At 50.2% G+C, this 12,743-nt stretch overlaps 1 protein-coding gene across 10 annotated transcripts in view; it reads left to right on the top strand.

Annotated features, from left to right (window-relative positions):
* AKNA (AT-hook transcription factor) overlaps window positions 1–12,743 on the top strand; it is a 63,034-nt gene that overhangs the window by 24,944 nt on the left and 25,347 nt on the right. For all 10 annotated transcript variants that reach the window (XM_054500713.2, XM_054500712.2, XM_063649844.1 and 7 more), the window contains 5 exons: window positions 5,165–5,321; window positions 6,063–6,217; window positions 9,152–9,211; window positions 11,241–11,368; window positions 11,864–12,071. In XM_054500713.2, the coding sequence (XP_054356688.1) occupies window positions 5,165–5,321; window positions 6,063–6,217; window positions 9,152–9,211; window positions 11,241–11,368; window positions 11,864–12,071 (708 nt within the window). The remainder of the gene's footprint in view (window positions 1–5,164; window positions 5,322–6,062; window positions 6,218–9,151; window positions 9,212–11,240; window positions 11,369–11,863; window positions 12,072–12,743) is intronic.

Genomic DNA, 12,743 nt, shown 5'->3' with positions numbered 1-12,743 from the left:
TCACCTAGGCTGGAGTGCAGTGGCATGGTCGTAACTCACTGCAATCTCAACCTCCTGGGCTCAAGGGATCCTCTCGCTTCAGCCTCCCTGGTAGCTGGGAATACAGGCATGCATCACTGTGCCCTGCTAATTTTTTTTTTTTTTTTAATGTTTTGTAGAGACGGGGTCTTACTTTGTTTCCCAAGCTGGTCTTGAACTCCTGGGCTCAAGTGATCCTCCTGCCTCAGCCTCCCAAAGTGCTGCTGGGATTACAGGCCTGAGCTACCATGAGCCCATGAATTTCATGAGAATCTCTCCTCTTCTAGATGGGTTCTGGAGTAAGACCACCTGGGTTCGACTCCTGGCTCCATTGCTAACCAGCTGTGTGATCTTAAGGACGTTACTTGGGCTCTGTGAACCTCAAAAGAGTAACACAGAATTTCTGCTCAGCCCCTGGTGCTTGTTCTTTGGGCCTGAATCTTCCTGGATCACACCTTTGCCTTTCTGCCTCCCCACCACCTCACCACCGCCTCTCCCCTCCCATGAACGGCAGTATGGAGCAGGAGGAGAGCAGAGGGGGAACCCACCACCCCAGCCCCCACCCCGTCTTGGGAGGAGGCTGTGAATTCTGCACCTTCCTCTTTTCTGAGTGAGGCAGGAAGTGGGACCTGTGCGGCCCCTCGTGGCTTCCTGCTTTTGCTGTGCCCTCCTCTTGCCTCATCAGGCAGCATTGGAGGAGGATGTGGGAGCTGAGGTGCAGAGATGCAGATGCCCCAATGCCTCCCCATGTCATGCTCCAGGACCCTGCCCCCGCCACAGCTGCTGCTCTCAATGTCGAGAGGCACTTCTGGGGCGGGTGGGCAGAGGCCACTGTGGTGAGGAAATGGAAGGGGGCCTGTTCTAGGACTAGAAGCCCCCCCCCCCGCTGCGTCCCCACACCTGCTGCCTGGCACAGGCAGGACCCTTCCCTCTTGGCCTCATTGGGCACATCTGTAAAAGAGGGGCTAATCAGACTTCCTCCTGGGAGCCAAGCAGGCTCCTTCCAGCTTTCTGAACCGCTGAGCCAGATCCAGGGTTGGAAGAGACGGGGAGTTGGGAAAGGGAGGGAAGGGGCTTTGTTAGGTCATCCTCTCTGGGGAAACCACATTCCCATGGCTGCAGACTCCAAGTAGGTCCGAGGAGAAAGGAACTGGTCATCAGACCCAAACACTTGGGCTTCCCCATTTGGCAGATGGGGAAACTGGGGCTCCGGTAGGGGTAGGGGCCGCTGAAGGTCATGGAGTGGCGGGGGCTGGAGGCATGGAGCCACTCCACCCTCCCTCCTCCCTTCCTTCCTCCTGCACTCGTTTAAGGGCATGAGTCAGTATACAGAAAGCATTTACCTGGCACTAGGCAGGCACTTCGTAAGAGTTAGGGAATATTATTATTATAAAGGTGTTTATTGCCAGGCCTCTTGTGTGCCAGCCACAGTGACACAGGCAGAGGTGGACACGGGGAGCACAGCTGGGGTGCCTCCTCTCATGGGTGCTCCCTTGACCCAGTAGGACTCAGGGTCCCCCACATGTGTAGTCACCCTGTCATGGCTGGCACTCAGACCCCTGGCTCATGTGTGTGAGGGTGTCACAGGAGAGGCCGGAAATGGTTCTGTGCCAGCTCACTCACTCCCGCTTTCTGGAAAAATGATTGCTTGGCCTGAGGGCTCTGCTCCCTCCCCCAACCCCTCTCTCAGCCTCAAGAAGTGTGAGCACCGTTCAGGGCTCTGCGGAAGGAAGCAGGATGATACTATCACCTCCTGCCCAACCCCGTCTCACAGCTGCCCTGGGGGAGCAGTACACGGCAGGCTTGCAGCTCCTATGTGCAGAAGAGAACACAGAGCCCCGGAGCGGGGAGGGGATTCACTCCGGGTCCATGGGGCTTGAGGGGAGCTGAGATTCCAGCTGGCCAGTCCCTCACTCCATCTGGACCTCTGTGCACTGTACCCCGAAGGCTGGAGAGACCCCAGGATGGTCTTCTGCTCAGAACCCACGAGTTCAGAGGCAGTCCTCAGACCCCCCGGACCCACCGAGCCACTTCACTCTGCTCAGAGCCCACGGGGGAGGGCTGGACCCACCTGGGAGGGAGCTGCGCTGGGGATGTTGCGCTGGACACCCAGGCTAGGCATGGTGGGTAGGTGAACAGCAATGGATGGGGACCCGTAGGAAGATGATTGACATTCACTGAGCAGCAACAGGTATCCCACCCCAGGTTCAGTGTCATCTTATTTAAGCCCCTCCACACACACACTGAGGCGCAGCCAGGTGGAATGGTTTGCTTAACATCCCGCAGCTGGTGCAACAGGCAAAGCTGGGACTGAAACCTACATCTCCCTGATTCCAGAACAGGTGTTTTTTCCTCATGCCTGGGTAAGCCCTGGCGCTCAGGCCCTGGCACTGGGTGTGGAGAGAAGCGTAGGGATGAGGCGGATTGATGACTGTTACAGTAATAAGAATGGTCTTAGGTGACGTTTATAGACCACTGTCTTAAATAATTTGCAGTTGGGGAAGCTGAGGCACAGAGAGGTTAAGTAACTTGACCAAGATCACTCAACAAGTAGGTGCCAGAGCAGGAGTTGGAACTCGGCAGCCTAGCTCTGAAGCCCCGACACCACGCTGTAGCAGAACTACACTCGGTAGTTGCGGGATCTGCAGCTGGGAAGGCCTGGCCCAGGAACACCGATGGGTCTGGAGCCTTGGGGTTGGGGCAGGACCAGGGAGCCCAGCTGTGGGGCAGGGAGCCAGGACTGGTCAGGAGTCACTGGTGGGCTCTGTTCTCTACACTGGCCTCTGGCCAGGGTTTATAGTGATCTCACTGCATTTGCTGCCATGTTGCCACCTCCCCCCCAGCCCCTGTTCCTCCATCTCAGCTGAAGAGGGATCTGGAAGAGCTGAGGTGACCAGAAATTACCCAAGAAGGAATCACAGAGATGATGTAAAACCACCTCTTTTCAGTGTGTTCTGATGGCTGCAAGTTGGTCTAGAAGCCCCTGGGTGGGGATGGGGGGAGGGGGAGGTTTCTGTATGCAGATGAGTTGGGGAAACATCTTCCTCTCTCTTCCTCCTCCCCTCCCGCCCCATTCATAAAGCCCATTAGCATTTTAAAGGCTGAGAGAAATCCATCTGTGCAGAGAATATTCATTTGTTTAACCCAATGTTTCCCAAATTCACTAGTCCTCCCTTCATAGAATCCTGATTCACCTTTCACAGAATCCCCCGAGGGAGTGAATCTGGCCTTGGGGAACACCCGGGACACTGTGGCTGTGTCCAGGGAGACCGGCCCTGGGAGGGCCTGGCCTGAGCAGCTGCAGCTGCCACCCCCACCGCCACTCCCCACCTCATCGCTCTGCCTGGGCATCTGCTCAGGTTTTGGGCTTCTCTGCTTCAAACTCCTTTTCGGTCCCTGAAACAAAAGGGCTTCCTGGCTTCCCTGGCCCATCCCCGTTCCCTGTCACTCCCTAGGTGGGGCCTGAGGCTGAGAGAGGGGTCTGGGGAGGGAAACATATCAGAGGGCTGGGCCTCCCCTGGGATTTGGGTCACCTCAGGAGAGGGGTGCTGATAGGAAAGGCCCCCACAGGGGAGTCTGAGCAGATGGCTGAGGGGATTATTAAAATCCAGCTTTGTTCTCATCTGGGGAGGCTGGGCCTGAAAGAGGGGGAGGCGGCGGGGACCATGCCACACTTGGAGTTGATTTTTTTGGCCACAGCCAGGACCTATACCGCTTAAGCAAGAGAGGCTGCTTGCCTGGGGTCCAGAGAGCCCCTTCCACCAGACCCACCCTAAACTGCTCATTCCTGACCTTGGTGCAGCGGGGGCAGTTAAGATAACCCCCCGACATCATGATGAGCAAGTGCCACTAAGGGGTGTTGCTTTTCCACGGGCCTGTCTCCATGGTGCCTGTGCAGATAATGATGGTGATGACGATAACGGTGATGGTGATAATGGTGATGGTGGTGGTGATAATGGTGATAGTGATGGTGATGGGAATGATGGTGAATGATGGTGATGGTAATAGTGGTGATTGTTATAATGATGCTGATGGTGATGATGATGATGATGCTAATGATGGTAGTGGTGATGATAATGGTGATAATGATGATAATGGTGGTGGTGAAGATAATGGTGATGAATGTCAGGGTGGTGGCCGCTATTTATTGAGCACTTATTTCGTGCGCAGAGAGGTTATTAAGCCAACTAGGACTCAGAGGTGTGCTGTGGTAGAGCCTGGACAGGAACCTGGGCTCTAGCTGCGGAGCCCGCATGCTAAGCCAGAGTTGGCAAAATTTCTCTGTAAAGGGCCAGATTGTGAAAATGTTTAGCTTTGTGGAGCATATAGTCTCTGTCACAACTGCTCAACTCTGCCACCAGAATGTGAAAGCAGCCATAGACAACACATAAACAAACAGGCACGGCTGTGTTCAATAAAACCTTCTTTACAAAAACAGAACATAGTTCTCTCAACTCTGCTTTAAGCCGTTGAACAGCCTGTGGTTTCCCTCTGCTTTCGAGCTTCAAGAGGCCTTCCTTGGTCACCTGCCTGACTCCAGACTGCTCCCTCAGCAACTGGGCTGGCTGCCATGTTAAATCCATCCTCAAACCATAGAGATCCGCTACCGATGGCAGATTAGTTTGTTTACTTGCCGGTTCACTCATTCATTCAAACAGCTATTAGTTGCTATTATTATCAATATAATAATTATTAGAAATGCTTATATTTGTTAAGAAACAATTATATGTTATATGGTATATTAATTATGATATAATTATAACACACATGATTAATAAAAAATTACTGTTAATAGGAGAACCATAGGTGTTGGGGCCAGATAGAGCAGTGTTGTAATCCTCATCCAAGGACTTACCAGCTGGGGATTTTGAGTAACTGACTTAATAACCTCTCTGTGTCTCAGTTTTTTCTTCTCTATAATGGGCTGTTGGGGTCCCCACCCTGTCTTCCTTTCAGGACTGCCATTAAGAGTAAATGAAAAGGCATGCAGTTCTTCACCTGTGTTTGGCCTAGCCAAGGGCTGCACTGAGAGATGGTGTTTATTACTACAGGGCATGGGTGTTGAGCTCCTGAATGAAGATGAGGCATTTCAGGTGGGTTTGCCCCTACCCTGACTTGGCTGTGCTGTGCCTCCGTGCTTCCACAGGTGAACCTGTTCTCTGACCCACCCCAGCCCAGCCACAGCATCCACATGGGAATGGTGCCCCAGGGGACCAAGGTCTTGTCCTTCACCATCCCACAGCCCCGCTCTGCAGAGTGGTGGCCGGGCCCGGCTGAGGACCCCCAGGCCTCTGCAGCCTCAGGTGAGTCTGGGAGAAGAGCTGCAGCTGGAGGCTCCTTCTGCCTGGGATTCTGCTCTGTGGGGCTGACTTGGTTCACCCTGGGGATGGCACTGGCCTCAGGCCAGGGGAAGGAAGGAGGCAAGGCCCCACCCTGGGCACTTTGACTCAAAAGGGTCAGAGATGTGGCAAGTGTCCTGCTTTGATCCACAGCAGCCTGGGGGCAGCCCTGGCCCTGCCACTTGGCATCTTGGTGACCCTGGGTGAGTTGAAAACATACAGCATTGTCCCTGGGGAGCCCATATCTTAGCCAGGCCCTGTGCTAAGCCTTGACACATGTGACCTCACTTAATCCCCACAATAACCCGCTGAGGTGTGCACTGTTGTCACACCCATGACAGCCAAGGGGACCAGTTGGAGAGGTGAGGACACGCTGAAGTTCATACAACTATGGAGGGGAAGTGTCTGGATTGGAACTCACGTCTCCCTGTGTGAGAGCCCACGCTGTTGACTGGGAACCCAGAGGCCTAGCGTAGCTCTGCTCCAGCCAGCCGTGTGGCCTGGAGCAGATCTGGACCTTGTTCTCCCTTGTAAATGGGGGACAATGCTCTACCCAGCCCACTTCCTGGGGCTGATGAGAAGATAGCACATGGTGACTGAGCTATAACTTGAGGACGGAGGTGGTGGCTTTGACGTTCAGCCTCAGTCCTTCAGCTCCTGGAAGGACTATTCTTGGCCCCAGCTTTCAGCAATTGTGTATTCCAGGGTGGCCATCAGCTCGAGGAGACTTGAGCCCCTCCTCGCTTACCAGTGTGCCCACCCTGGGGTGGCTTCCGGAGAACCGGGACATCTCCGAGGACCAGTCCTCAGCAGAGCAGACCCAGGCACTGGCTTCTCAGGCCAGCCAGTTCCTGGCCAAGGTGAGTGGACTCCCAGCTTTGCCCCCAAGAGACTTAACTCACCTGGAGAACACAGAACCTCTGCCTGCTTGGGTGAGAGGCGCTCTGGGAGTCTCACTTGTCATTCCCCTGCCTCTGCACCGAGTTAACTCAGCCATCCCCAAAACATGAGCCCCTCCCTGGTTTTAGAGGCCACACAGCTCCAGCCTCCTCCTTGTCAGCAGTGCTAGGTCTCACCCCACTTTTTGGCAATGCATCTCATCAAAATCCCTCCACTTGTGCTTGGAAGTGTCTCTAGGCTGGCTCCCGGGAAACTCTGAGCTCTTTCAGGATTCTGGAAGGGTAACAGAATCTCCACTCTACCTTTTCCTCTTCAGGATAAGTTGCCTCACTTTCTTAGTTCATTTTATTAAATAAATAAATTCCTAGTTACTTCTCAAGGGTCTTTGTATCTTCATCAAACAGTCCAAGTAACCGTGAATTGTTTGCAGGTCTGTTTATAACTGTACATTGGCTTTATTCCAGAAGTGGTTTAAAGTGCCTTATGAAAATACATATGTTTTAGCCACATTCTGAAAACAGAAGTGAGAAAACTGGGGCAGAGAGGAAGTAAGCGTAGAAAAAAATAAAATATGTGGAGTGAGTAAATAAAATGTTCTGTTGGACCCTGAGCACATTAGAGTCACACATTTAGCTTTGAGCTTCCTAGTTGCCAATGCAAAAAGAGAAATGCAATAGTTGCATGCACCACCATGCCCATAAAATAAATTCTTTCAGAGAAGCACCACCATTTAATTCTTCCCTTTCCTTCCCTCCTCTCCTCTCCCTTCTCCTCTCCTCTTCTCTTCTCTCTTCCCCTCTCCTCCTCTTTCCTCCCCTCCCATCTCTCCTTCTTTCCCTTGCTTTACTGAAATATAATTCACATATCACGCGGTTGACTCATTTAAAGTGTATGCTTGCTTCAGTGGTTTTTAGTATGTTCACAGTTCTGCCACTATCACCACAGTCAGTTTTAGAACATTTTCATCACGCACTAAGAAACCTCATCTGTATTAGGCAGTCACTCCCCATCCCCTCTTCCCACAGCCTCCGTCAGCTGCTCTTCTGCTTCCTGTCTTTATAGGCTTGCCTATTGTGGATGTCTCATAGCAATAGATTCATGCAATATTTGTCCTGTGTCTGACATCTGTCACTTACCATGATGTTTTCAAAGTTAATCCTTGTTGGAGTAGCACATACAAGTACTTCATTTCTCTTCTTCTTCTTTTTTTTTTTTTTTTTTTTTCCTGAGACAGAGTCTCGCTCTGTTGCCCAGGCTGGAGTGCAGTGGTGCAATCTTGGCTCACTGCAACCTCCGCTTACCGGGTTCAAGCGATTCTCCTGCCTCAAGCCTCCCTAGAAGCTGAGATTACAGGCACACGCCACCATGCCCGGCTAATTTTTGTATTTTTAGTAGAGATGGGGTTTCACCATGTTGGCCAAGCTGGTCTCGAGCTCCTGACCTCAGGTGATCCACCTGCCTCGGCCTCCCAAAGTGCTGGGATTATAGGCTTTGTTTCCTTTTGCCACCACCATTCTTGGTTCCGTAGCCGGAGACACATTTCTTCTTCATCCTATGTGTTGTCCACAAAATAAAGCAATGTGAAATCATCACACTGAGCAGGAGCTGGGGGCCTTAGCTGACCCCTCATGTCTAGTGCTGCACAGTCCAGTTCAGAAGCTGCTGGCCACATGTGGCTGTTGAGTACTTGACATGGGCTGCTCTGAATTGAGACGTGCTGTGAGTATAAAACACATACCAGATTTCAGAGACTTAGAAATATAAAGTATCTCCCTAATTTTTAGTATTGATTACATGTTGAAATGATATTTGGGGTTAAACAAAATATAAAAATTAATTTTACCTGTTTCTTTTCACATTCTCAATGTGGCTATGAGAAAATTATAAATTAAATGTGTAGCTCACACTATATTTCTATTTTATATATTATAAAATTATATATGATTATATGATATACATTTCCATATTATATTTCTCACTGACCTAGAGCTTTCTTAAAACCGAACCTCACATCATCCCTTGCCTTCTTTTGTAATTAAACTTTTTTTGAGCAGGTAATAGACACCCATGATAAGGACCTTTGCACAGTACAGAGGGCGTATTCAGCAAAAAATAAATCTTTTCTCCAACCCATGCAAAAACGTTCAATGCACACACTTGCATTTATAGAAATGGTTGCATAAGCTACTGTACCTTGACTTATTGAAGTCCTAAATTTGAATATTTATTTTTGGGTAGGCAACAAATTCACATTGTTCAAATTTCAAAGGATGCAAAGGACATGTAGTAGAAAAATCTACTTCTCATTCCTGTCTTCCAGCCACCCCGTTCTCCTTCCCAGAAGCAATTCATATTTTAGTTTCTTGAATTCCTCTAGAGATAGTATATCATATATAAGCAATGTATTTATTGTTTTCCTTTTTATTCTCCACATATTTTATACAGATGGTAGCATACCGTAAACATTGCCCTGTACCTTGCTTTGACACTGAAAAATAGGACTTGGAGGCATTAATAGCTCAGAACATACACATGTGCCTTCCTCTTGTTGATGGCTGAATGCTATTCCACCGACAGGCATTTAGGCAATTTTTTGTCCCCTCCCTACTGTTCATGCTGCAGTAAATATCCTGACTCATTAGTCTTGATGCACATGAGTGACTTGCTTTGTTGTCAGTAAATTCCTGCAGGTTCCACTTTGATTTTTTTCAAGGCTGCCATGCCTGGGGCTGGTGGTAGAAGCTGTTCCCAGCACCCACCTCTCCATGCTTGGCGGAAACCCCACATCCAGAGGACGGACCCAGCTCCTCTTACCAAAGCATAGATGTGGCTGGGTGTGGGAGTCTACAGGACTGGATTAATGGAGCATATTTCCTTCCCCTCCCAATGTCCAGGTGGTGTCCTTTGAAAGACTGATACAGGCGGGACGTCTCATGCCCCAGGACCAACTCAAGGTACTGCCCAATTCAGGAGGCACCCGTGGAACTGCCAGACAACCACTGTCTCCCATGGCTGTGTCTCTGAAGCCTTCTGCTGCAAGACAGAAAAGAGAATCCCAGACACAGGGTCTCTTTTAGAGCAAACAGCTCCTGAGTAGCTTCCCATGATACCAATCATTATTTCACAATAGTTACCAGTTATTAAGCAAGGATAGTTGTGTGCCAGGGACTGTGGTAAACCCTAGAGTATGTTATTTTATTTGGTCATCATCAAAACCCAGTGAAGCAGTTACAGTTATTACCCTCATTTAACCAGGATGGAACTGAAGCTCAGAGGGGTGACTCAAAGGCCCCACAGCTAGTAGGTAGCAGAGCCTGGAGCCAGGTCTGTCTCTCTTTCAAATCCAGGGTCATAATCACTGCCCTGCACTACTTTCCACAAATTATCCTGCCTCTCAGCAAGCAGAAAAAGGCCTTTTCTTCTTTATCACCTCTAAAAAAAAATTACAAAATAGTTGCCAAAAGTTTGGAAACCCCGTTAAAAAAAGTGGGGGCTGGAGGGGAGACCCTTTATAGAATCCTTATTGGTATATTTCCTTTGGAATTTGGAGTTTTAGATAACTGTGGTCATAAATACAATTTAGATTCCTGCTGCATCAGCCAGGGTCCCCGTAAGGAACATGTGGGGCTCTCAAGTCTGGGAGTGTAGGCGTCAAAGGAAAGAACTGTCGGCAAAGGTGTGGGCAGCATCAGGGGACCCAACAAAGACTGCGGAATCCCCAGGTAGTAGCATTAGCCAGGAGCTGTGCCCACTCTTAAGTCTTTCTTCCCGCCCAGTGATCTCTGATAGGTCCCTCCCACTAGACAGACCCAACCAGAAGCTAGCGGGTAGACAGCCCTGATGCTCAAAGCACAGAGCGGGGTGGGAGAGGAGCTGAGAGAAGGTCTGGAGAGGCAAATGCAACACACCTAGTTTCTAAAAAAATGTTATGGCTGGAGTATTTTCCTGTGTGGTTATATAGATGTTGTGTACACTTTCCAATCACAGAATACAGGATGTGTATCATGTAATATCATCCAGTGGATGACCCAGGACCTTGTAAACTAAAACCATTCATTTTTTTGCTCTCTGTTCTAATCCCCCCATATACAGGGAAGATGAGAGCTGTGGGAAGATGAGAGCTGTTGGAAGATTAGATGTGACCAGGGAATGGGTTTTAGGTTGTCCTTGGCCTCGGTCTGTCCTCAGAGTTGAGTGGGATGCGGATGGTAGTAAGACAGTGATAGACCAACCCCAATTCCTGCAGCTTTAGCCATGTATTACCTGTGATCCTGCTATGGGAGCCTAGCAGAATTGCTAGGACCATGAGCTCTGGGGCCAGAGGGCCTGGGCCCACATCCTGTCTCTACAACTCACTCACTCCATGACCTTCACCAACTTAAATGACCTCCCTGTATCTCACTTTCATCCTTTTTAAATGAAAATGATAAATCCCCCCTCTCATTATGATTATATTGAAGATTAAATAAATGCAAAGTGCTTTAGCCCAGAGCCTCAATGCTCAGTAAACATTCTCAATAATGTGATGGTGATGATAACATTATCGGTGTCGATAGTCTATAAGGATTTGGGGAAAGAGTGGCTAATTTTCTGAAGCCCACAGTTTTGCAAATCAAGAATGAAGATCCAGAGTCTCTCAAGTAAAGGGTCCTTATGGAGATATAGTGAGAGTATATTTGACACTGTGACAGCTATGACAGTTTGTGGTACATTGGGGTCCTTGTAAGTCTATGCAGGAAGGGCTGGTGCCAAGGCTCTAAGTTGTGTCTCTGTTGTGCCAGCCTGATGGCAGAGAGCTTGACCATGGCAGCTCTCCAGGGCAGGCAGCCTCCAGAGATCTCAGCCTCAGCCTGTATCTTGCATGAACCCAGGGGCCCAGGTGTATCCCATGGCCTCCCGCAAGCTGTCTCATCCACTGTGTCTGCAGGGACAGGCCCTGCGGGGGCTGAGCACTCAAGTCTTCCTGGCCTGGTCTGGTTTCAGGGCTTCCAGCGGCTGAAGGCTGCCCACATGGCCCTAGAGGAGGAGTACCTGAAGGCCTGCCGGGAGCAACACCCCGCCCAGCCACTTGCCGACTCCAAGGGGACGCCTGGAAGATTTGATCCTGGCAGGTACATGCTGGGGTGGAAGCCCTGGAAGGACAGATGGGATGGGCCCCTGGGGTCCCTCAGTCTCCAGGAGGGAGGCACTTTGTCCCTATAATTTGTACACAGGGGAATAAAGAGAAATCTTATCCTAATTAGTATACATATCCAAATGGTGGCACGATCAAAAGCTGAGATTTGAGTCCCTTTGGACCCATGTGCTGAGAAAATGCCTTGAAACCCTTATTAGATGATGGGGAAACTGAGGCTACATGGGGGTGGGATTTCTCTAAGGTCCCACAGCCCATGGATGGCAGAGGGGACTTGGGCTGAGACCTCCTGATTCCCAGTGGACCCTTCTTTCATCTTGCTTATTTTGAGTTCTCACCATCATCTAAAGGCTGATATTAAATGGACCCTAAGGGAGCATCACCTGGAGTCTCTGCTCTGACACTTTGTTCCTGGACCTGCCTGATGTGGCTGCCATCTTGGGCTCCTGGCGCTGATGTTTCTGCATTCCAGGGAGCTGGAGGCAGAGATATACCGTCTGGGAAGTTGCCTGGAAGAGCTGAAGGAACACATAGACCAGACCCAGCAAGAGCCTGAGCCGCCCGGGTCAGACTCACCTCTGGACAGCACCCCAGCCCTGCCCTGCCTCCATCAGCCAACGCACCTGTCTGCTCCTTCCAGACAAGCCCCCATGCCAGCCATCAGGACCTCCTGCCCTGAGGTAACTCTTGGCTCAACCATATTGGGCTGTTCCCTCATGCAGTCATTTCTTCGTTAATTCATTTCTTCAGTACATATTACATATTTATGAAGTGTGCACCATGTGCCAGGACCCATGACACATGGTAGGGATTCAGTGGGATGGGAGGTGGCGGCTAAGGCCTCTCCCTTCACAGAGTTTTCTGTAGAGTTGAACTGGTTACAGTGCTTTAGTTATAATTTTGATCAGTGCACTGAAGGAGAATTATGGGGTTCTGTGAGAGTAGCAGGAGTAACATGACTGAGTTTGAGGGGGAGGTCAGAGAAACTTTCCCTGAAGAAGTCATGTTTAAATGAGACCTGAGACTAAGTAGGAATTACTAGAGACAGAAAGAGAAAACCCACCCAGCAGGGAAAACAGCTTGTGCAAAGGCCCTGTGGCTAGAGTATGGGAAGAGAAGGGAAAAATAGTCTGAGATGTGGCTGGAGAGGCAGGCAGGGGCCCCATGATGTAGGGGCTTGTGGGTGACATAGAGAGCATGGCCTTAAACTTTGCTGGATTTTCTGGCAGGGGATGACATAAGATGACTTGTGGGTAGGCCAGGCTGAAGCTGGGGAGGTGGCAGGGCAAATGGAGAGGCATGTGTGGACCTGAGAGAGGTTGGGAAGGTATGTTTGAGTGGACTTGGAGTGG

This window comes from Pongo pygmaeus, chromosome 13 (assembly GCF_028885625.2).
Source record: "Pongo pygmaeus isolate AG05252 chromosome 13, NHGRI_mPonPyg2-v2.0_pri, whole genome shotgun sequence".
NCBI lineage: Eukaryota > Metazoa > Chordata > Mammalia > Primates > Hominidae > Pongo > Pongo pygmaeus.
This window is presented reverse-complemented; position numbering and strand designations above follow the sequence as displayed.